This window comes from Moschus berezovskii, chromosome 24, assembly GCF_049115385.1.
Source record: "Moschus berezovskii isolate FMDL1 chromosome 24, NW_MosBer_1.0, whole genome shotgun sequence".
Classification (NCBI taxonomy): domain Eukaryota; kingdom Metazoa; phylum Chordata; class Mammalia; order Artiodactyla; family Moschidae; genus Moschus; species Moschus berezovskii.
Window position 1 is genome coordinate 13,238,878 of NC_142483.1, and position 24,434 is coordinate 13,263,311.

General features: G+C 49.8%; 1 protein-coding gene across 4 annotated transcripts in view; it reads left to right on the top strand.

The window, feature by feature from the left end:
• CACNA1D (calcium voltage-gated channel subunit alpha1 D) overlaps positions 1–24,434 on the top strand; it is a 342,532-nt gene that overhangs the window by 261,773 nt on the left and 56,325 nt on the right. For all 4 annotated transcript variants that reach the window (XM_055414081.2, XM_088831938.1, XM_088831939.1 and 1 more), the window contains 14 exons: positions 1,636–1,750; positions 2,224–2,293; positions 3,144–3,210; positions 4,064–4,211; positions 6,591–6,720; positions 9,936–9,995; positions 12,650–12,756; positions 14,514–14,601; positions 15,270–15,377; positions 15,464–15,516; positions 17,331–17,477; positions 19,129–19,330; positions 21,389–21,547; positions 22,855–22,965. In XM_055414081.2, the coding sequence (XP_055270056.2) occupies positions 1,636–1,750; positions 2,224–2,293; positions 3,144–3,210; positions 4,064–4,211; positions 6,591–6,720; positions 9,936–9,995; positions 12,650–12,756; positions 14,514–14,601; positions 15,270–15,377; positions 15,464–15,516; positions 17,331–17,477; positions 19,129–19,330; positions 21,389–21,547; positions 22,855–22,965 (1,565 nt within the window). The remainder of the gene's footprint in view (positions 1–1,635; positions 1,751–2,223; positions 2,294–3,143; positions 3,211–4,063; positions 4,212–6,590; positions 6,721–9,935; positions 9,996–12,649; positions 12,757–14,513; positions 14,602–15,269; positions 15,378–15,463; positions 15,517–17,330; positions 17,478–19,128; positions 19,331–21,388; positions 21,548–22,854; positions 22,966–24,434) is intronic.

The window sequence follows — 24,434 nt, forward strand, 5'->3', positions numbered from 1 at the left end:
CTGTCTCCCCCAGCTAGAATAGATGCTACTTGGAAGCCAGGCCTCCAGTCTGTCTGTTTCCTCTCATGCCCCCAGCACCCAGAACTCAAACCAGCCTGTCAGAGTTGCCTGGCAGGTCTTGTCAGATGAATTCCAAGGCACACCAGTGTTTAGAAGGGTCTGGTGGGTAATACATCTATTGGGTATTCGCTCTTGGAAACCATCTGTTACAATCTTGTAAGACTTTCCCGTGGTTTGTTACTCTGGGTTTATTTTCTATTACAGAAAGAGTCTGGTGTCATCGTAAGACTAGAGACACAGTATTTCTTCACTGCCGTCATTAGTAGGAATTCGCAGTGCAGTTATTCCCAGCACTGATCATTTTCTGAGCCACAATTACCCCACGATCATCAGAGGAGAGCTCATATTGCCAAATCATCAGCCAGCCCAGAGCAAACTGCTTCCCCGGGCTCTTTGCAGCTCTGTTTAAAAAGTAATCCTAGTGTATCAGAGGTGTTTTGACAGTCTTAATAGAATCTACTCACATTTCTCCCCTCTTTTTAAAGACTTGAATAGGTTAGTCAAGTGTGACATCCCCTGAAGCTCGCTCATTATCAGTGCCTTGTTAGGCTGTATTTGTTGACATGTTCAGCAACCCACATGAGGGTTCAGATTGCGCTGGGCGTGTGGGACCGTGGCGTGCCTCTCCCGTCTCGGGCCCCTGGCCTCGCGTTGTCTTGCATGCAGATGGCCTTGCGTCAGCCAGAGGGAAGCATCAGTGAGAGACGGGAGTCACGTTGACCTGTTTGTTGCCCTCTGATCCCTATGCTTCTCCAAAATGTACTTAACTGCTGGCAAGTAAGAAACAGCCATCTTCAGAGTATGGGGTTTTTTTTTTTCAGTCATTCAAGGAATCTACAGAAACAGCATTATAGTAAAAGCCGAAAAGCCAGTAACTTGTCCAGTTACCTTTCTACTATTTGAAAAAGAATAAAAATCAACCACAAGAGTCAAAGATATAGTCACTGTGTGACAGTGCAGAAGGACAGGCCAGCACATCTGGCGATCAGTTAGATGTGCTCTAGTCAGTCAGGGTGGAGTGAATGAATGAGGTATTTGCAGACTTGAGAAAGGTCATTTAAAATGAGAAAGGCCCAGACTGCCTTGTGCAGTCATCTTTTGAATAAGGTGTAGCCTTTCTTGGGGTCTTATTCTAGAGAGCGCACCCCAGACAGATAGGTTGTGGGTGTGCATGTTTGAAAAGAAAGAAAACACAGTGCATAAAGTGAAATTGAGCATGCGTAAAAACATTACCTTTACGGTACAGATTCTTTTGTGCAGTGTGTTTCATACCCATAGTTAACCTAGACATATAGACATGCACGTAACACACACACGAAGGGAAATATGGGCATTTGTAGGTTTTCATGGGTTTTAGTGAATCTTAATTTTGCTTCTGGCTAGCTTATCTTCTACAGGTTCTGGTTCTTTTTGAAACATGGGGCTCCAATCTCCTGGCTTTACCAAGGGATTATAGCACTAAGGGACAGTCAACCTGTCACCAGCCTCTCGAGCACAGGGGTGTGACGCTGCCGTTGTTGACCCTGTATAAGCTGCATTTAGAACCATGTTTCATCCTTAACATTCTCAAATTAGATATTCTACTGAATGTCTTCTTGGCCATCGCTGTAGACAATTTGGCTGATGCTGAAAGTTTGAATACTGCTCAGAAGGAGGAAGCTGAAGAAAAGGAAAGGAAAAAGATTGCCAGGTAACTGCCTTTCCCCTGGGGAGGTTTGCTGAATGAAGGGTTTGACCCAGGGCGCCAGTCATAGGTGTGACCTATTGGGGCTCCCATGCTGTTGCTTTGTGGGGATGGTGGCTGGCCTATGGGGCTGACCAAAAATGATGGACTCTTGGGCAGATCCCAGGCTCTCGGCTCTCATTCTCTTGGAGCTGAAAGTAGGAGTCACGTCCCCGTGCTTAATGAATCTCTGCAGTTAATTCTGGCATCATAAAATAAATGATGCAGCCAATGCTGATTAGCCCTTGAATGAGAATTTTAATAACATGATCTGTGTTATGAATCCAGTGCACTGAGATGAACCGAGTGTGGGTTGTGTTATATTCTTGCTGTTAGGGTTGTTCCCAATTAAATGAGCCACTGTTGATTCAAAATCCTGATTAGCTTTTTTTATACAAAACAGGATGGTTACTTGGTTCCTTCTGTTCTCTTCTCTGTAGAAAAGAAAGTCTGGAAAATAAAAAGAACAACAAACCAGAAGTCAATCAGATAGCCAACAGTGACAACAAGGTATATGTTACATTTTCCGCTTTGTTTCCAAATATTTCTGTTGCTGTCCCCATGAATGTACCACTTTTATACCAGACAGTGTTGTGTGTGCTATTTTAGAGTGAAAGCTGGCACCCCATCACAGACGCTGGCTTTCCAGGAGGGTCTGCATGAAGTGGGGCACTCAACTGGTTGTTAACAGTATTTCAAACAGAGAGCTGGTGTGATACATATTTAACTGGTCTGACGCCTTACCTTTTCTTGATTGGAATGGTGTGGTCACACCTGACCGGTGTCCATATCTTCTCGGTGGGGATTAAAATCAAAGATTGCTAGTGGATGTCTGTCCCCAGGGCTGGTCAGGGGGGTGGTCTCAGGATCAGAGGGTCTGGGCACTCAGGGCCCTACTGTGAACACTCAGGCACTGTGTCAGCTGGGGATTTTTCCTTAATTTGTTGATTTATTCACTGAGTCAGTAAATTCTTTCTCAGTGGTGGCTGTGTATCAGATACCAGGGGTCAGGGATGACCAGGACGAGTGAAAGCCGCGCTCACACAGGGCTCACAGCCTGGCAAGGGGGCAGGAACCTGCAGGGTGGCTCCCTTGTAGCGTGCGCACCAGTGCTGGGCGGTGCTGGGCTGTCCATGGCTAGGGACGGGGGCACCAGTCTTCTCATCTGCCCTCAGACTTTCTCTCTGAAGCAGGGGCATCATCTGGGGGTACCTGCTCTCCTGACACACTCATACAGCACCCACTTTGGAGATCACACCCCTACCCTGTGCTGAATGGCAGGGTTAGGTCTTTAACTGCCCCTCTCGAGTCCGCTTAAGTCAGAGTCTCCCTCCCTCCCGAGACCTCTCTGTCCTCCCAGGTTACTATCGATGACTACAGAGAAGAGGATGAGGACAAGGATCCCTACCCACCCTGTGATGTGCCAGGTATGCGGCGGACACCAGAGACGGGCTCTCCACTCGTGAGTGATGGCTTTGCCCTCACACTGATCAGCGCCTGGGTCTGTGGCCAACCCAGATGGGGACACGAAGCGCTGCTGAGGCTGCCGAGGCCAAGAGTTCAGTCCCCTTGGGGGCTGGTTAGCTCTGGTTTTTCTCGGGCGGCTTAGGGAACCCAGACAGCAGGTGGTGGGGAGAGAACGTGGAGGCGGAGCCTGCACTGGGTATCTCTCTAGGAGGTGGCCAGTGGTCAACACTCACCTGACACTTTCACCTTGACTGGGGACTTGACGGGCTGCTGGAGGGAGGTCCTGTGGAGTCAGGGAGCCTGGGAGACTGAGCATGTGACTTGAAACCCTACACAGTTTTTCAGGCCGAAGCTGAGTGTGGCGGTTGCTGGGGAAGCAGCCAGGTGCTGGGGCCTGGCACCTTCACCTGGTGCTCAGATCTTAAACTGCTGGGGGCCTCATTCCCACAAAGGCACACACTCACCAGATGAGAACACTTCTCAGCCCCAACCCACACACTGATAGTTCATATTTGGAAGGTTTTGATTAATGTAGCCCACCAGGATCCTGTGTCCATGGAATTTTCCAGGAAGGAATAGTGGAGTGGGTTGTCATTCCCTCCTCCAGGGGAATCTTCCCAACCCAGGGATCGAACATGGGTCTCTTGCATTGCAGACAGATTCTTTACTATCTGAGCCACCTGGGAAGCCCTGTGTAAGCTGATGCACATTGTTAAAGTTTAAGTCACATTTTCATGTGAAATTGAAAATGAGCGTTCAAACCCAAATGCAATCCTTATTTCATGCCTATAAAAAAAAGTATCTCCTTTAAAGTAGGTGAAGAGGAAGAGGAGGAGGAAGAGGATGAACCCGAGGTTCCTGCTGGCCCCCGTCCTCGCAGAATCTCTGAGTTGAACATGAAAGAGAAAATCGCCCCCATCCCGGAAGGGAGCGCTTTCTTCATTCTTAGCAAGACCAACCCGTAAATATCCCCTTTCTAGTCACGTGGCTGCTGCATCTTCCCCAGGATCCCGCATAGTGCTTGAGAGTGGCTAGGGGCCGGGGATGGGGGGGGTGGACAGCGCAAGGGAAGATGGTTCACAGCCCCTTTCTGTGCCTGAGCGTTGAGGCCCCCGTTCCCCCGACCCCGTCCTGTTCCAGCCTTGCCTTTGCCCTCTCTTCATCTCTTCCTGGCCTTTCTGTGCCTGGACAGGGGCTATAGGGGGTGACCAGGTCTTGGGACAAGTACTATTCCAGACGTCACTCCCACACACCCCCGCACGGGGATAGCAGTGGTTCGGTACTGCAGCTCTGGTGTTCTGTGGGTTGTCACCTGTGAAGCATTTTCCATCCAGAGGACCCTTTCTTCGTAAGGAAGTCTTTTGCTAAGATGCTGTGGGAGATGAGGGTTTTGACCAACTTCCTGAACATCTTCACTCAGAGGCCCAGTGTAGCTGATCACTTTTCCCTATTGAGCCTAATAGCGATACACCAGTATTGCTCAGTGATATTTTATAAGTGGTAGCTATTCAGTTCAGCTCCATGACAGCCTGCTTAAAATAGCATTTCTCCTGTTAAAATGATCCAGTGCTTGCCAGGAACCTGGTAATTACTCACAAGTACTGTAAGAGGAAGATATGTATTTACTAGCTGGTTTCTAGGTTTTAAATCATCTGGGACGGAGTGTAATGCCAGGAGGAATAGATGGCTCCTGGAAAGGCTGCTGGAATTGCAGAAGCAGTTCTGGGCTGTCAGAGGAGAAATCTGTAAATTCTCAAGCGCCAGGGAGACACAGGGAGAAGCAAGGCAGGTACAGTTCTCACAGAGTTGAAGATTAGATAGTAACCTATTTTTTTATGGGCCATTTTAAAAAATCTTTTATGAATTTGTTGCAATATTGCTTCTGTCTTAAGTTTTGGCTTTTTGGTCTTGAGGCATGTGGGATCTTACCTCTCTGACCAGGAATTGAACCTGTACCCCCTGCATTGGGAGGCATAGTCTTAATCACTGGACCTCCAGGGAAGTCCCTGGATGATAGTTTTTATAGCTCATCTTGTTGAGAGTTTGCATATCTCTTTTAGAAAGTTATTCAGCCTCCTCACTGACACCTGCAGCTCACTGTGTCTGCTTATACGGGAGGAATGAATTTCATTTGCCCCCAAAGCTTTGAGCACTTCTTGCCCTCACAGCACTGTCAGGCTTTCCTCAGCTGCTGACAGCTTGCCGGCCCTCCAGGGACCACAGCCAGGCATTCAGCAGCCCCAGGGGGTAAAAATGAAACACAACATCACCTTCATATAAAGCTGGCTTCTGGTTTTTAAAGTGAAAAGAACTTTTCAAAGGAAAACACCTGCATGTATTCTATAGACAGAAAAACCAAAAGTGAAGTTCTGAAGTCAAATACTGAAGTTAAGGGAAGTCAGGCACTGACTTTAGTAAGTAGTCCCTGGGATGTTGTCAGGGGCATCAGGAGAGGCTCTGACGGCCTGCGGAGCTGTTGTCAGAGTCAGGGCTGGGGTGCTGAGCACGTGCTGCCCTCCTTGTTTCATAAGACTGGAGTACCCTGAGATGGCTCTGCCACACCGGGTGCAGGGAGCTCCTTGTGAGATTCTTATATGATGATGTGACTTCCACTTGACTTTCTCAGAAGCACTTGTTGTGGGTCAGCTGCCGCCAGGATAGCACTTCTGACAGGATGTCCACACAGCAGGGGAGTGCTCCCAGTCTCACCTCCGAGGTCAGGTCAGGATGCAGCCTGACTTCTGGGGTCACCCCTGTTCTGTGTGAGCAGCTGTAATGAACTCTGACCTCAGTCTCTGTTCGAAGGCAGGAAAAGGGAGCTGCTGGGCTTCATGTTACAGTGGGGAAGTGTCACCATCAGACCTGGATTGGAAATGTGTCCTGGTCCCCTTCTAGCTAAGTCACTTTTTGGGGACTTGGGGGTGGCAATACCATGGGGCTTCTGAGAGTTTAGCTCCCTGACCAGGGATCAAACCCTGGACTTGGCAGTGACAACGCAGAGTCCTAACCACTGGACTGCCAGGGAATTCCCATAGCTGGGTCACCTTAAGAAAGTTCTTTCTCAAACTGAAGCCTCAGTTTCTTCACCTTTAGAAGGGTAGTGTTCCAGCTTTTCAGGACACAGTGAATGGTCTGTGGGGCTTTGTCCACACAGAACCCTCAGGGTTTTGGGGAAAGAATGGTCCGGTGGTTCCAGTTTGCTGGGTGGGGGCTTGGGTAGCACAGGGACAGCAGCCCTCCACCTGGTCCATCACCATGGAGTGGCCCCAGAGTGCTGAGAGCGCCAGCCGGTGGGCTCGGGCCCTTCCAGGGTTCATCCATGCAGTGGCTCTTCCCGCAGGATCCGCGTGGGCTGCCACAAGCTCATCAACCACCACATCTTCACCAACCTCATCCTTGTCTTCATCATGCTGAGCAGCGCCGCCCTCGCCGCTGAGGATCCCATCCGCAGCCACTCCTTCCGGAACACTGTAAGCCCCCAGCGAGGGTGGCAGGGCATGGCGGGGCCCCCCCAGTCAGCGCCGGGATCGCAGGCAGAGGCCGGCATCCAGGCAGGGCCTGCAGGGCCACGAGGGTCGAAACTCACGTGGGCCCCGCTTTCCCCTGAAGGCATTTTATGCTGCAGGTTTGTCAGTGCCAGAGAGATTTTTTGTTATGGGCACAAACCTTTACTGAATTATATATTTTAAACCTCATTTCAGCTACTGTGTAGTAACAGTGTATTCAGGAGCTCCACTCCTCTGCATCGCTGCCAACATTTTGATTCCTCTTTTCTCCTTCCCAGTCCAATTCATGAGCACACCTGTTTTGAGGTTTCCTGTTGGTGGCAGCATCCAGCAGAGAGAAAATAAACTTGAAACCTGGTGTGGCACATGCCTGGGGGGCTCTTATGTGGGGTTGGCAGGAAAACTTACCTTATATGGACTCACATTCACCCAGATACTATTACTGATGAGAAATACAAGTCAGGGAGATGACAGATGGGACCTGAGGCATTCGTTGGAGAGGAATGAAGTCTTGGTTAGTTTGGGGCAGGAGGTGGCTTTACAAAGAGAACAGAGGGTTTCATCTTCTAATCCTAGTCAGTTTTCATGTCCAGGGCTGACTCCCTTGCCTAGCGTCTGTGTTGGGCAGAGACTGGTACCTAAGTCAGTTCCTGCCTGAGCAGTTCAGTCTCAGCAGGTCAGCCGTCAGCACTGAGAACAATCCAGAGGCAAGACAGCTTCACACGACAGTAGCCTGTTGACTGCCGGACCTCGATGCTATAGCGCGGTTTCAGCTGATCTCCCAGAAAGCCGCCCGGGGAGGCAGGCCCACAAGTGTGCGAGGCCGTCAGGAGTTGCTGCCTTGCCCTGCTGGTACCTCTTTCTGTACAAGAGATTTTTGAGATTTGTGGATTTAGACAAGTCACCAGATCAGTGCCCCATGATTTCGGTTGTGACAACCGAGCCCTGTGCTGTCTTTCCATTTCCCATGCTTTTGGTTTGAAGCCTGGCAAACCCAATCTGTGAGACTGATGAGATAATGGGCATCCTGATATGAAGATGAAAGATCTTCTCTTCGAAGCATGGTTGGGTGACAAGAAGATGGAGCCCTGAGCCTGTCTCAACCTGTACCCAGGGGTTACAGCTTTTGTTAAGATTCCTGAGGTCTCTATCTAAAGGCTCAGATGGAACAAAGCACAACAGGGTGTCATCAGTTCCATCGTAAAGATGAGACACAAAGGGGAAAGCTGTTTCAGGAAAAAGCACCATTGTGTGACGGACTAGGTCACAAACTGGTCCTAGAACACAGGTTGACCAAGAGTTTACCTGCGGGCCTCATGTTCTAATTTTTATTGTAATTACTTCCCCATGGGTTTATTTCCCTGCTGCTTTTTCCAAGAAATGTTATTGTTCTTTTAAAATAGATGTTCACATGAATGTGTGTCTTGCTTTTAAAAATATTGCACTGTTTCTGTTTGACTGTGGTCAGAACAGTTAGCATGAGATTTTCCTTAACAAATTCTTAAGGATACAAGACAGTATCCTTAGCTCTGAGTACCTTGTTGGACAGCACCTCTCCAGAGCTTACTCACCTTCTGTGGGAAACTTTATGCCCATGTCCACCTGCCCAGCCCTAACAACCACCCTTCTGCTTTCTGTCTGTGAGTTTGACTACCTTAGACACATCATATAACTGAGATCTAGCAGCACTTTTTTTTTAACCTTAGCTGAGTCATTAGTGAAAAAGAAAAAGTAGGCAGAGTGAGCAGAGAACAACCTGAGTCCGAGAGCCTCGACCCTCGGCACCAGGCCGGGCTGTTGGCTTGCCAGCAGCTGTGTCTCTCTTGGCTCCCCACCCGCTTTCAACACACAGAGAGACGTGCTGCGATCTCGGCGGGGATGAGGGTGAGGGACAGGGCTCCTTGTGGGCGGCCTCCATGGTGTCCTGGGAAAGACCTTTAATTGGCTGGACAGAAACACAGATACACAAGAAGTGTTCCGGCAAAATTTATAAATCCCCAAATGGAAGCCGTTTGGCAAATGAATAATGCTGTCTGAAGAGGGGACTTCGGGGAGGACAGCTGGCCTTTGAAGCAGAGATTCTGGTCTTGGTCTCATGGCAGTGAGGACTCCCCTGGGGTGGCTCCCATGTGCACACAGCAGGGCCCAGGGCTCTCGACCAGCATCTCAAAGACCTGGCTCCATGCCAGCGATGTAGAAACTGGCCGCCTGGCCTGAGCCTCTGGCCTCTGTTCTCAGCATCCACATCTGGGAAATGAACGGAGTCGGCCTGGGTGGGCTTCATGGCTTACCTTCCAGCGCTGGTCTCTTCGGTTCCCCCAAACGGTACAGCCAAGTTGTCATGAAGATAAGCAGCCAAGGTGGCCGGTTCCGCTGGAGGGTCCCAGCTGCCCTGTTTGTGGCTGAGGACTTCCTGTGAGCACCCTTAGTTGAGGCATGCTGCCGTCCGCCTGCCCTCCCTCCTGCCCCCACAGATCTGTGGAGAAGCAGGGACCCTAGAAGGGGATACAGGACTGCAGTGGCTAGAAAGTTGGTGGTATTTTGGGGAGTGCTGATAAAATGGGCCCAGCAAGGAGCAAACCTGCCTTGAGAGAGAGAGTGCAGTGTTAGACAGAGCAGCAGGCGGTAGGAAGAGGATCAGTGGAACTCTTCCTTGAAGATTTATCCAGCGCAGCACGTCGGTGGAGGAAGGTGTTGGCTCCCTGACTGAATGGGTGGGAATGAGAGGGGACACATGACCCTCTTTGACGCCACTTATACCTTTGTTTACATTTTCCCCTCCAATCTGAAGCTCAACTGGAGGGCAGTGTATTTTATTCTACCAAAAGGGCAGTTAAAGATCTAAAATGTGTGTGAGACTAATTAATCTGACACCACAAGTATCTTATCAGCATCGTGTGCCGATGAGCAAAGGTTATTAATAAAACACTTTCCTAAGTGAGCCTCTGCTGCCCAGAACACAGGGCTGGGAGGGGAGTCAGCAGGAGTGGTCACAGGAGGTAAGTGTGCCCAGAGTTCTTTGTTGGACCGAGTGGGGCGCTTGGAGCATCTCTGCACTTCCCTCCAGGGTGACAGGCTCCTCCCAGGATGACGGGTCTCTGAGCGCATGTGGGTGTGTGGCTGTCGGGAGTTGTCCGTCCGGATGCCATTTTCTCATCTCCACGTGTTGTGCCTTGCAGATACTGGGTTACTTTGACTATGCTTTCACAGCCATCTTTACTGTTGAAATCCTGTTGAAGGTAACGGCTTTTTCATGGATCCTTGCGTACTCTAACACAGCAGTAGCAATAACGCTGGCAATTCTTTGTTTACCTTCCAGATGCTAGGTTATGCAGATTATGTCTTCACTGGTACTTTTGCATTTGAGATCGTTTTAAAGGTAACAGGTATCACAGGAGTGTGTTTCAGGGGCCTGCTCCTCTGTGTGACACACGGCCAAGACACATGATGTGCTTTTGGCTATGTTCAGTTTTTGTCCTCTGTGATCAACCTCCACCTTTTTTTTTTTTTTTTTTTAAACCAAAGGATTTTTTTCCTGTAACCATTCAACCTTCTGTTGCTGTTTCTTCAAAAAAACCTTTGAATGCATGTGGGAGCTACTTTGGCTTCCTAATAGTGATTGGGAATTATATTTTGCTCCTTTTTTTTAATATCCTCTGAAATTTGTCAACTGACAACAGATCCAGTGCTGTGTGTGAACTTTTTTCCACCCTTCCTGACCTCGAAGTCAGAGGAAAAGCCTTCCTCCTACGGAGGAAACATCTCTCTTGTTTCTTTGACTGCGTTATGTTTTCAGTGCCCGGAAATAGTAACACACTATTTTCTTGCAACAAGATTTGCAAGATAACATGGGTCTCTCTGTGTTAAGATATATCTGTTTTAATGGATGGGCTTACATTTACACAAGCAAAAAAAGCACCCTCTGGACAGGGTGCCCAGAATGTACTGCCCATGCATGAGCTGCCAGTTGCCATTGCTGCATGTGGTTTGCGTCCTGGTTTTGAAGGCCGCCTTGGGTGAGCCTGTCCTCCATTTCTATGGACTCGGAAGTCTGGAGACCCACAGCGGACATCCCAGAACCCCACACTTGCCCAGGGGTGTGCATCCTTGAAGTCCTGGGACAGTGTAGCCTGCAACATCTCCTGGTGGGGAGACACTCAGGGAAATGGGGACTTGTAACCACAAGTTTCTTTAAACCATGTTGGGGTTTTTGTGTGTGCATCTCGGGACAAAAAAAAAGTATTTTCATGTAGACTACTGTGGAACTTGGGCTCTTTACAAAATCTTCTATAAAATAAAACCTCAGTTAACATTCCAGGCAATAGAGTATTTAGTTACTTTCTGTCTTTCTCTCTCTTTTTTTTTTTTGCTAATGAAAATATTAGCACAATACCGACCAACCAACCTCTGTTTTAACCTTTGTTAAAAGTCTTCTAGATATTTGAGTTCATTTTCCTGCCATCAGGTCAGTAAACATGGTTGAATGTGGTCCGAAGTGAGATGCTGCCTGGATTGGTGAGCAGATTCTGCCACCGTCTCCATGGTGACGGGCATCACAGCAGAAGGCACAGGGTGTGGGGTGCAGCAGTGCCCACCTGGCCTATGCTCCATCACGGGTTTTCTTTTTTGGTAATTTGCTGTCTCCTCAGGCTGAATTTGGAAATGTCATCCTTAGCCTGTTAGCCTGGTTAATTGAGGTTTTATTTTCCTTTCCACATGTTTAAGTTGTTCAATGAAGTGTAGATACTCTTGGGCTTCAGGGCAAAGAGATACAGGTTTATTTAAAAGAAAAAGCCGCCCACAATTACTGCTTTTCACTTTCTATGTATTTGCCTCAGTGACTTAAATCTTCCAAATCAATCCTCATTTTGAAGAAATCTTAGGGAGTGGAAAATAAGCTAAAACAAGAGGGATTCTGAAAATGGAGAGTCTCTGAGAGGCAGCTGACATTGAACAGGTGGTTCCTGATAGCCTGGGGAAGGTTTGAAAGGCTGTTTGGTTACTGGGTTACACTTGAAGTGGGCTTTTTGTTGTAGTTTGTGGGTCAAAGAGGATTGATTATTGGCAGTTCCATGTGGTCTAGTATAATTAACTCCCAGCTCTTCCTCTCCTGTACTTATCTGAAAATTCCCCCATCTTTTTTAAAAATAAGCAGTAACGCCATGTGTTTTTCAGTTTTTTTCTCTGGGGCATTTCCTCACTTAGCTCCTTATTTAGGAAGCTCAGTGGGCACCTGCAGTGTGGGCTCCAGGCACGTGGGGCCATGACTTCAAGAGCAGGTGAGGTACACGTGACGGCTTCTGAGCCACTCCTGGCATGTGCCAGAGTGGCTGGACTTATAGGAGCCCTTTGAAAATGATATATCACTCGGGACTGTTAAGAGCAGTATGGGGCCTGGGGAAATGAAGCCAGTTTATCAACAGTGTGTGTGAGGCCAGGGCTCAGGCACTTCTAGCCCCACTGAGAAGCCTGGGCTGGAGCAACATGGGCTCTGCTAGCATCTCAGAGGAGCTGGAGCCAGAATTTTATGGGGAAGCCAGGTTGTCTGGGCAGCAATTGCATCCTGAGAAACCTGGTCAAGTGGACCACTCCTGAGACAGAGCCTTTGGACGTGCCAGTGATATAATCATATTTGAAATTTGTCATTGCCATAATGAAGTCCCAATTGGTGTGTTCTTTTAAAATGTGTTGGAAATCAACTGCCCTTTTTTCATTTTTGAACAAAGCATTTGGTTACTCTGCCCTGTTGCTTTGCATTTCTGGCTTCCTAACCCACACTTGTTCATAAAGTCATACTTTGCTCAAGATTTTGTAAAGAGCCCAGGTTTCTTTTCCCCTGGAAAGAAAAACAAAGAGGAAAAAAACACTAAATCACTTATGATTCTGCTCACAGATGATGACCTTTGGCGCTTTCCTCCACAAAGGCGCTTTCTGCAGGAACTACTTCAACTTACTGGATATGCTGGTCGTTGGGGTGTCTTTGGTGTCATTTGGGATCCAGTAAGTATTCTGTGTGTGTGTGTGTGTGTGTGTGTGTGTATACACAGGACTGTTGGGTAGGCAGGTCTATGTGAGGGGCTGCCCTGGTGACTCAGATGGTAAAGAATCTGCCTGCAGTACAGGAGACCCAGTTTCAATCCCCAGGTCAGGAAGATCGCCTGGAGAAGGGAATGGCAACCCACTCCAGTATTCTTGCCTGGACAGAGGAGCCTGGAGGGCTACAGTCCATGGGGTGGCACAGAGTCACACGCAACTGAGTGACTAACACTTTTATAAAGCCTGGGCATCATATTAATGGTGGCGTTCAGTTAACTGGAAAGCTTAATTTGTGCCCATACCAGAAAGCACTGTGACAATGCATGCTTCCTTGTGCTTCTGTTTTTCTGTTTATGCCATTTGCTGGGCTGCGCTCACTATTCTCTGTGATTGTTTTGTTTTCAAAAGAGGGTGAAGGAAGTCTGAACTAGGAGGGAGGGCAGCTGGGCTCTAGCCTGGGTTCTCCATGGGTTCTTCAGGTCCTGGGGACCTCCTGTCCTGAGATCTCCATTCCACTTCTGAACAGGAAGGGTAGTACGAGGTGGCCTCTTTAGCCCTTCCAGCTTGACGATCAAAGGCTTCTTTCCAGGATAAATCAGCTGCTGTGACCCTTTTCTTCCAGTCTCTAAAATTTTTATCTGGGAAGGGAAAAGCTGCAAGTTGAGCCTCAGGGCCTTTCCATGGTGTTGAGTGATTTCTAATGGGGAATAGCCGCAGCCGCACCCCACTTGCCGTACCTGGGGGTTTGGCGCAGAATCTCCAGTGGGAGCGTCTAGGGGTGGCCTTGCTTTCCTGTGGACTTCAAAGCACTTCTGCTCGGGTGCTGAGCACCAGTTCCTCCGTAGAAGAGCCATGTGTGCACATGGCTTTTGAACTAAAGGTGAACAAGAGGCTGTGTCCCCATCAGATGAGGACCCTTGCGGAAGCCCCCCTGTGCTAATCCCCTCTCACCTCCCTTCAGCACCCAGTGTGGGGAGCTGTGTCGCTGCAGCCTAGACGGCCATTCTCACGAGCGTCTTTGCAGCTCCTGGGGGCTCCCGGCTGTGCCTGGCTCTCCACCCCCACCCACTGCCGCCTGAGAGCTCGTTGCTCCGGCCACACTCAGCCACCCGCCATTCTCCACCAGCCGCAGCCTCCCTTCTAGGGTCTGCGTCGGTGCTGCCCGCCTCGGCTGGAGCGCCTTCCCCCTTTGTCTGGGTAACCCCATCACCCCTAGGTGCTCACCTGGCTGTCACCTCCAGGGCGCCGTCCCAGAGCCCCACCGAGACGTGCTCCCCCAGCTGCCTTCCCTCTGTTGTCACTCCTGCACATTGGCTTGCAGTTGCCCATCTCTCCCATCCAGCAGCAGCCTCCTTGAAGGCCAGGGAAGTCCAGCATCAGAGCAGCACAGCAGGGCCTCCAAACTTAGGAAACCAACCAAACCAGCACAACCCTGCCTGGTCACGCCTAGAGTAGACATCAGGTGGGAAGAACCAGGCGCACCCAGAGTCGCATCTCTGCTGCATCAGCCGTGTGACTCTCAGGGCTCCATGAGCTCCAGTCCAGGCCTGTGGTGGAGTATGGACGGGAAGGAGGAGACCCGTTCCCCTGTGGGGCTGTGGGGAGAGATTGGCTCTGCTCAACGGGGTCCCACCATCATTGCACTGCAGTGAAATCATCTCGCAGCGTTTTACTGACTCTGATGCAATCTGCTTGCTTTCTTTCCCTGCTCTTTCCCTTAGATCCAGTGCCATCTCTGTTGTGAAGATTCTGAGGGTCCTAAGGGTCCTGAGGCCGCTCAGGGCCATCAACAGAGCGAAAGGACTTAAGGTTTGGATTCCTCCCCAGGCTGGGCTAGCTTTGGTCAGGGTTAGTTATCATCACTGACTTTCCTGGGCCGGAGCTGGGCTGAGGCCTGATGAATTTTTCAAATGGGTTTTGGCTTTAGGAAAGAACATTTCTAGTCAACGAGGCTGCCTCTCCCAAGGGCTGGTAGCATTTTTAAAATTGCTATTTTAACATTTTTGTTAATTTAAAATATTTTTCTTTATCTGACTACTGTCATACTTTATTACTTTTTTCATTATTAATAGTATTCCTTTGGGTTTAGTTCAGTCTTTAGCTCTGTTCTTAGGGAGTTTGTACAAAAGGCCAGAGGGTTTACGTTTTCCCAAGTCGTCTTATGGGGTGCATAGGAGGGGCTTGTGTGCCAGGCACTGCTGTGCCCCATGGCTCTTCTTCTGCCCAAAGCTCACTGCTTTGAAGGAAACCAAGGAGCGACTGCTTACAGGGTGTCCCTCCAAGTGGCCACGGTGCACAGAGGGGAACTCGTCATAGATCACTACCTGCAAGACAAGGCATAGAGGACTGTCAAGTAGGAAACTCATATAAAAATGCACACAATCATGGAAAATCTTGGCTGATGTTAATTCACCCTGTGGCTAAAATAGCACAGGCCAGTAACAGCCCCCTGTCCGCTCCCCGCCCCTTCTTCCCAGCACGTGGTCCAGTGTGTCTTCGTGGCCATCCGGACGATTGGCAACATCATGATCGTCACCACGCTCCTCCAGTTCATGTTCGCCTGCATCGGGGTCCAGCTCTTCAAGGTACAGGGCAGGGCCCTTGAGCACGGAGCCGAGCCCATCTCTTCAGGGGGAACCAGAGTTTGACTGCCTGTCTGTTTTGTGTCCAGGGAAAGTTCTATCGCTGCACAGACGAAGCCAAAAGTAACCCCGAAGAATGCAGGTGAGTGTCCTGAACGTTGGTGCTGTTTAGTCACTAGGTCGTATCAGACTCTTCATGATCCCACGGACTATAGCCTGCCAGGCTCCTCTGTCCAGGGGATTCTCCAGGCAAGAATACTGGAGTTGGTTGTCATTTCCTTCTCCAGGGGATCTTCCCAGACCAGGGGTCGAACTCATGTCTCTTGCATTGGCAGACAGATTCTTTATCACTGAGCTGCCCAGGACACCTGTCCTGAATGTGGGAGTGGGGAATTTGGAAGAACAGATAGAGAGCTTCAAGGATTAGTTCATATTTAGTGTCTTTAAAGGTTTTGTTGTAGAGGACAAGAGTCCTGAGAGCTCAGCTCATAGCTGGAAAGATGGAGGAGTTGGTTTTGAGGTGAAATTCACAGAACATAAAATTAACCTCTTCAAACTGCACAGTTGAGTGGCATTTCATACAACTCTATTGTGGTACGAGCGACAGCTCAGGCCAGTTCCGAAACTTTTGATCATCCCTAAAGAATGGACACACAGAAAGTTCCCTATCTTCCCCAGTGCTAAGACTCCACACTCCTGATGCAGGAGACTCGGGTTCGATCCCTGGTTGGTGAACTAGATCTCAAGTGCTGCAACTGAGACCTGGTGCAGCCAAATAAATAAAATGGTTTGGGTTTTTTTTTGGTTTTAAGAAGAAAAGAAAAGAAGCGAAGATTCCTTATATTTTAAAAGAGAGAGCGAATGGACCGATGACTTTTGATGTTTGGTGTAGAATCAGTAAACTGAGGGGTGGGCACTAAAACCTAAAATAACAATTAGCTCTCCCTACAGCCACGTATCCAAGTTTTTCCTCAAACCAGAGATCAGCGCTTAACCTGCCGGAGTCCAGGATCTGGCCCCTACTACTGACCTAAGTCCCAGGCTGCTTCTCCCCACATGCTCCCCTCTTCTGCATTTTGGTCTCATTTTCATTCACAGTAATGGTGACAGGAGAGAGCAGGTGGTAAATACTCATTGCTCTTACCCCAGCTCCTCCGCATGACCCTGAAGGCAGACACAGAAACCACAGCCTGAAGTGCTGAGACCTTAGCGTAGACGCCCTTGTGTCCCTGTCCCGCGAGGTCGCCAGCAAAGGCTGGGCTGCCTGCACTGGGCGTTCCCTGGGCACTTCTTTTCAGCAGTCAGTGCTCTCAGAGAATTATCTGACTGCCGTGTGGCTGTGGCTGTGGGCTGCGGGGGCCCCGTTCACACCGTGGGTTGTGGGGTGGGCCCATGGAGGTGACAGCATGGAAGCCTTCCCTTCCCTCACTATGTCAGCCTCCTCATCTGTGGAACAAAGATGCTGGAACTCTTCCAGACGTGACATTGTATGAGAAATACTGTGTGCCAGCAATTACAGAATTCTTTTGGAAAGAAAACTGGGAATATTGTTAATATCAGAAAAGGAATTTGATTAAAACTAAGACAGAGATAAGAGGATGCCTGGGCTGGTTTCCCAGACTGTGGAATTCTGCATGGCCAAAGCTCTTGGTTCTCCATTGCACACTTGGAGCCCGTTGTAGGAGGGATGGTTCTTGTTCAGTAGTTCTCCTTTGTGATCAGGCGTGTGCTAGGTGTCTGCTTGGTCGCTCTGGAGAATACTCATTTAACTGGTTATTTGAACCAGAGAGTAGACTAAACACAGGCCAGGATACGGAGAAGGGCAGCCTGTGCTGTGCTCAGACCTGTGGCCTGACTGTGGACCGAGTGTGATGGTGCCTGGGGTTGGGGTGGAATTGGGGCGTCAACCCATTCCACGTCCAGCCACGTCCACATCCCACCTCTTTTCCTGTCTAGGGGGCTCTTCATCCTCTACAAGGATGGGGATGTTGATAGTCCTGTGGTCCGTGAGAGGATCTGGCAAAACAGCGATTTCAACTTTGACAACGTCCTCTCGGCTATGATGGCTCTGTTCACGGTCTCCACGTTCGAGGGCTGGCCCGCGTGAGTACCAGGACCCTGTATCTCCTCGGGAGGACCCCGTGTCTCCTCGGGATGCCCCTGTTGCTTCTGGGCTGAGCGAGTCCTGCTGCTTTTCTCCAGCTTTGCAGGCCTCTTCTCTGACTGTGTGACTTTGGGCCACTTAGCAATCACTTCCTGATGCACAGGGCCCCTCTGTCTGATTCGGTGAATGATTCACCTCTATGGGCAGCTGCCAGGACTCTCAGATTTGAGAAGCTGGGATGGGGTGAGGGAGGCATCCCTGGATGGGAATGGGGAGTCCCCAGAGGCATTTTTCAGGCCAGCCTGTGTCGCCCCATCAGTAAAGCTGTTACGCTGTCCTAAAGAGGCCCTTGATAGTGTCCCAGACTGGTGTTGGTTCACTCCGAGTCCTAATACATGACAGCGTGTCATGTCTTTCACTGATGCACTCATTCGGTCATTCATGAAGTGTGCTCTTGATATTAGCTCTCCGCAACACACTGTGTTAAGCCCCGTGGAAGAAGCGGAGCTGTCTAGACATGGTTCCCCTTTCAAAGCCCATGTCTAGTCAGTGTCCTCAGCCAAGCCAGGCAGGAGAGGCCTGGTGCATCAGTGGCGTGCAGCACAGCGCCCTGAAGAATGACCTGGGTTTTGACGGGTGGAGTGAGAAAAAGGGAAGGAAGCAGAATACAGAAGGGGAGTCTCTGACACCTTTCTTGCTCTCTGCTCTCTGATGGCACCCCAGCTCCCGCCACCAGAATATGCATACGTTGGTGGTGTTCTGCATGTCAAGTTGTCATGCCCAGAGGAGCTATACAGGGTGGATGGGCTGGCAGGACTCTCTGGATGTGTGGAGTGCCTGCAGAGTAAAAGGACAGTCGGGTGGGGCTTGGTCCTAGGAGGAGGGGAGCATGGCGTGAGAGCCTGCACTCTCCAGAGGCACTGGCTATGGCCTCAGATTTTAAACATGGCACTTTAGCAAATCTGATGGCAGGAAAATGAACGAGCTTGGGGCTCAGGGCAGATGGGCTCCACTCTGACTCTGCCCCCTACCCAGGACCTTGACCCTGGACACTGAGACCCCCCTCCCTGAGCTTCTGTAAGACAGGACTGAAGTATGTCCACCTTTCCAGATGGATGTGCAAGCATCCAGCACAGGGCAGCGTGCAGTTAGTGCTCGGAAAGGCTGCATCTGCACGGGAATGGGCGTGAATTGAATTGGAGGCTGCTGCAGTAATTTCCCCTCCTTCTGCTCAGAGTTCTGCTTGGCACGTCTTTCACTCTAGTGCCTGTTTCAGTTTGGGGAACCTCTTGCAGTTCTTTGGAATTGTCCTGGCTGCCTACTCACGTTCTTGTGTTTATAGCTTTCAGTTCCACCAAAGACTTGCATGTGATGTCCTTCCTCTCTTCTGTCTGTAACTAGAAAGGGGCATTATTCAATACTTGTAAATCTTTCTTGGTTCTCAGAGCAATCAGTCCACAAATACACCCCAGGTGCGCCCTCCTCCCCCAGGTGCTGGGCTGCCTGGCCTGATGCTCAGGAGGCTTCCTGGGGGACCACCGTGTGTCCAGGAGACTTGGGGTGGGCTCCTGGTGAGGGCTCCTGCTGTCAGCGCCCCGGAGGTGCTCAGAAGGCAGCGGGGCTGGTGCTGACCGGTCCTCTGCTCTCCAGGTTGCTGTACAAAGCCATCGACTCGAACGGAGAGAATGTGGGCCCCATCTACAACTACCGCGTGGAGATCTCCATCTTCTTCATCATCTACATCATCATTGTCGCATTCTTCATGATGAACATCTTCGTGGGCTTCGTCATCGTCACGTTTCAGGAGCAGGGCGAGAAAGAGTATAAGAACTGTGAGCTGGACAAAAATCAGGTTAAAGTCACACACTGTTTGGGCTTCCGTCCGTTGAGCTAAAGAGGACTGATTTCTCTTTTGATGGCTTTTCCCACATGCAGAGCAGGGTGCCCACCTGCTCTCTGCCCCTGGGGCTCAGGCCCTGCTCAGAGCATACTCTCAGCCAATCTGAGTCATTGGTATTGGGAGTTAGTTTCCCAGAGACAGATGAGGCTGTAATTTTTAAATTCACCCCCACATGTGGGTGAGAAGCCAGAATACCTTGGCCGCCTTGTGTGCTCGTGACCTACCTGTGACAGCTCAGCGTCATGCAAGGTGGTGTGGCCTGGGGACAGAGAGCATCCCCTGATACTCACACAGTCCCTGGCGGGGCATAGCCTTGAATTTTCTCAACCTTGGGTCTATTGACGCTGGAGGCTGGATAATTCTTTGTTGTGCTTCCTGTGCGTAGTTTAGAAGCATCACAGCCTCTACCCACTAGACTCCAGTAGCACCTTCTGCATCACCCCCCAATTATGCACCATTTTTGGTGACAACCAAAAACATCTTCAGACATTGTCAAATGTCCCCTGGTTGAGAACCACTGACTTAGAAGGAAGTACCCTCTCACAGCACAGGGAAAGTTGCAAACTTTAATCTTGAGACAAAGATTGCACTGACATCATTCTCCCTTGACCCTGCACCTCGTTTTAACCAAGCTGACAGACATGGGGGCCTTTGGCTCTGCTCGCTTGATGATGTGCGAGGGCTGGGAGACTGGGTCTGGTCATATTCTCCCTGAACCTGCTGTGTGACTGTGGGTGCATCCCCCCTCCTGTCTGGGTTAGCTCCCTTATCTCTCTTAAATTGAGGACATTAACGAGTTAACTTTCAGCCCTGAAAAGTGGTCTGTGAGATAGAGATTGTGTTATGGGAGTTTCCCCCAGGCCCTCTATCAGTAGCCATCTCTGTTTGATGATTACATAGTGAGCAAGGGTCATCTGCCAACCCGGGCTTCCTGGGGGGAAGTGGCCGTGCGCGGCGAGGCCGTCTGTCTCAGGCTGCAGCAGCCCCGCCAGGGGAAACACGAGGACCGCCGGGTCTGCAGGGAGATGTCACTCTCGTTGTCGGGTGCGCCTGCAGATCGAATCAGCCACAGTCTGAGGGAGGCCTGGCCCAGCTCTTCACCCTCCTGACCACCGCCAAGGAAGAAGGGCTTCAGGGCAGGACCCAAGCAGCAGCCGAGCTCAAACTAGGTCTCCACAAGGTCCCAAAGAGGCTCCGATCAGGGGTCCCAAGAGGCAGCACGTGAGGTCACAGCAGAGCCAGGCCTTGGATGGAGAGAGCCTGTCCGAAGTCAGAATCCAGAGACCGAGCCGGGAATAGGGGTCAGTGAGGGCAAGGAGCCAGGAGGGTCTGATGCTGAGCTGAAGGCTCTCGAGGCTGGAGGCTCCTCTATGCCGGCTGCATATGGCACACTGGTCTCGGCCCCCACGTGAGTGCCCATCACAGACCACGTCCTGGGGTTCTGAGATGAACTCGACAAGCTCCTGAGCCTCAAAAATTCTCAGCAGACACTCAGCTCACTCACCACTAGATGCTCAGGGTTAACACCCTCGCTCTCCTTCTGGGAGATGTCTTATGTGGATCCCTCCTAGAGCAGCCAGGGACCTCCAGTCCCAGGGAATCAGCCCAGCCCCTCTGATTCTTGAGGATTTCCTTGCTTCTCATTACGTGGCTTCTTTTCCTGGGCAGGAGAATCCCACCAGCATTGAGGAACGGCAGGCAGAGATGGGGTCGAGGCCGTGCATCTCTGCTTGATGCACTACAGGACCTCCGGCTTTTGATAAGTAAAATGAAAGCACACCAGCTGCTCCACTTATCCTCCCAGGCTGCTGTGAGGAGCAGAGGAGGTGATGGATCTGGGGGCCCATTGTCAGTGATGCTGAGTGGCACCCTTGGGGGTTGCTGTGGCAGTTTCCCGCCATCCATGGTCCTTCCCAGTAGGTGTGTGCCGGCTTTTCAGGGCAGACGAGAACTGTGTCCTTCTTCCATAGATGTGCTCAGGACCTCCATTGCTCTTTTCTGCCGTTGCAGCGTCAGTGTGTTGAATACGCCTTGAAGGCACGTCCGCTGCGGAGATACATCCCCAAAAACCCCTACCAGTACAAGTTCTGGTACGTGGTGAACTCCTCGCCTTTCGAATACATGATGTTTGTCCTCATCATGCTCAACACACTCTGCTTGGCCATGCAGGTAAAAATGGAGACAGCCACGTGGATCACATGTGGGCCTTTGGCACAGCCCCATGCCCCAGATCCTGAGGGTGGAATGCCGCCCCCTCACAAGAGGAAGGCTTTGCCTTTCTGATGAGTCTGGGCTGCAGTTTGGCCGGACTCCCATTCTGGCTAACAGTTGCCAGGGCAGGAGTTTACAGGCACTCTTTTGCATAAGAGACTGGCTATGTATACATTGTGACCATCAGTGACATTTCTATGGAGCCCTAGCATGGCCTTCCAGTCTGTAAACCTTTCCTGTGGGCTCCTGTGGCCAGGGAGTGGGTGAGGACTAAAGCTCTGTCAGTGTGGAGTTGAAAAGACAGGGGATTCAATCCTGACTTGACTCCTCAGCCCCTGGGTGATCCAGGGAAAGTTATTTACATCTGCCAGGCCTGGCTTTCTTTGTTGGTAAAATGGGAGACAGAGTTGATGCTGGATGACTTGTGTCAGGCACTTTGCCCTTTGACCGTCTCAGAGTGACATTCTTATCCTCAAGTCGCTCTCAGCAAGGCGGTGGGAAACTTTCTGGTTCGTGGAGTGTGGAGTCTGACCTGTGTGACCTCCTCTCCTTGTTCATGCTGGGAGCAATACCTGAAACTCCCGTCAGTTGGCCATGTTGAATTACAGAGCGGGACTGACAGGGTTTCCAGCACTCACATTGCCTGATGGCTATTGCACCAGGACAAGAGTGGCCAAGGTCTAGTTTCAGTTTTCCACTGACTGTAAGGATTTGAGCAAACCAGTGTTGTCTGGAAAATGGCTCTAAAGACAGCTAAGGATACATTTTCTGGCCCTTTTTTTAAATTGAAGAATTCTTTATGAACGAAAGGGATCCTCTGCTGATGTAGGGAAAAGCATAAAGTCAAGATAATACTGACTTTGATTGAACATAGGCCTAAATGGCGTACAGTGTATACCTAACTGGGTCCTACCTTTGTCCATAGACCTGTGGGTGTGTTCTGCATTGCACCTGGGTCAAGGCCCTGAATATAAACCCTGTCGGGAGAAAGGGTGGATTCCCTTTATCCTGAGCAGAGGAAATGGATGTCTTTTCCCTTCATTGTTCGGTCACCCTCATCTTGTCGAGGCCTCCTGCACTTTGTGGAGGGTCAACCATATGCCCTCGGAGGGTCAGTGGGATCAATGGGAGAGGGTGCTGGACGGGGAGGTCACCTCCATGTCCAAGTGTGGGATGGATGTTTGCTGGAGGCTGGAGGGCTGGGGAGCCTCCTTTTGCAGATCTGGAGCAGACCCTGAGAACTGTGCCTCTGCCTCCATCCACAGCACTATGAGCAGTCCAAGATGTTTAATGACGCCATGGACATCCTGAACATGGTCTTCACTGGGGTGTTCACCGTCGAGATGGTTTTGAAAGTCATTGCATTTAAGCCTAAGGTAAGTTGCTGAAGTCACTTGTCAAGGGCTGTTGCTGAATCATCTCCGAGAAGTGGTCACTTCCTGTTAGTCTTGTGTTTCTGGATTATGCTGAATGGTTCTGGCTGTTAACTAGGTTATCATCTGATAAGGGCATCTATGTACACAGGGGAAAATAAATCTGCAAAAACAAAACCTCATAAAAACAATTCTGAGAAAAAGAAGAGAGAATTAGGAATTTGTACAGTGAAGATTGTTTTGAAACCGGATTTTCTGTTTCATGTGTCACACTGTCTCAGAGAAACTCACCTCCTTACTTGAGCATTGGAGACGTTGTTTTCACAGAACCTATCAGATATAATTCTGCCCTGATATTACTTTTAGATTTCCAGCATAGAAACTTCAGTTTTCTTTGTTCTTGGTCTACAGCATCTTTTTCACCTTTTATGGAAAATTCAACCAGCTGTAGACCTCTCAGAGCCATACCATCTTTCGTGTGTTTAATTTAGAAAAATTTCTCTTCACTTTAAGACGAAATAAGACATGCATTTTAAAGTGTATTGGACTGCTCTGCATATTATGTCCCCTTTAGGAGGCCGTGCATCCAGTCCACAGTTGTAATGTGTGTGGTGTAAGAGACAGATAGTACAGTGTGGGGAAAGATGCACAAGTCTGGAAGCAGACTGGATTCAAATCCCCAAGCGAGTGACTTCTCTGCTCGGTGACTCCCATTTCCTCATCCATGAAAGGAGGACACTAGTAGTCCTGTTCCATAGCATGATTTAGAGGAGTAAGAATCACTCTGTGTGCCATGCTTACAGGAATGCCTGGCCTGGCGTGTAGCCCCACCAGGACTGTCACTGTGACCACTACTGTCCTCCGCAGCAAGCAGTGATGTTCCCTTGTCCTAAAACTCTAGACAGAGGAACAGATCCAGGCTCAACTGTGGGACATCTGACCCTCAGTTTCTTTACTAGCAAACCCTCCACCCATCCAAGTTAGAGAATGAGTTTAGCGACCCCCAGTATTTCTTCATTGGTGTGGAAAGTATCCGACAATACTGATCTAAGTAAGACCTGGATTACAAAATGATGGGTTCACGTACTCCATACTTTAGTGGGATTCTAATTTAGAACTGTTCCTTTCTTTAATTCGAATTAATTTCTATGCCGTCTTTATCAGATCTTTGTGGACCAAAAAGAAAGGACACTTGTAAGTGACTGATCAGGGTGATTGCAGTGGGGTCAGATTTGGCACTTCTGCATGGCCAGATGCTATTTCCTGTGACTTGTCCATATCTCCATATAAACACATTTCCTCCCCTCCCAAACTCTTCTGGATTTCCTTTGCAATTTTGGTTTGTGTCCCTCTGCCCTTTCCATATCTGAACAGTATTCGTCTGGACTAATGGAAAGGTTGCAAAATAAGAACTTTGAAAGTACTCGATCCAGGCAACACGGAATGTATCTATGGAACATTTCGCAGACCCC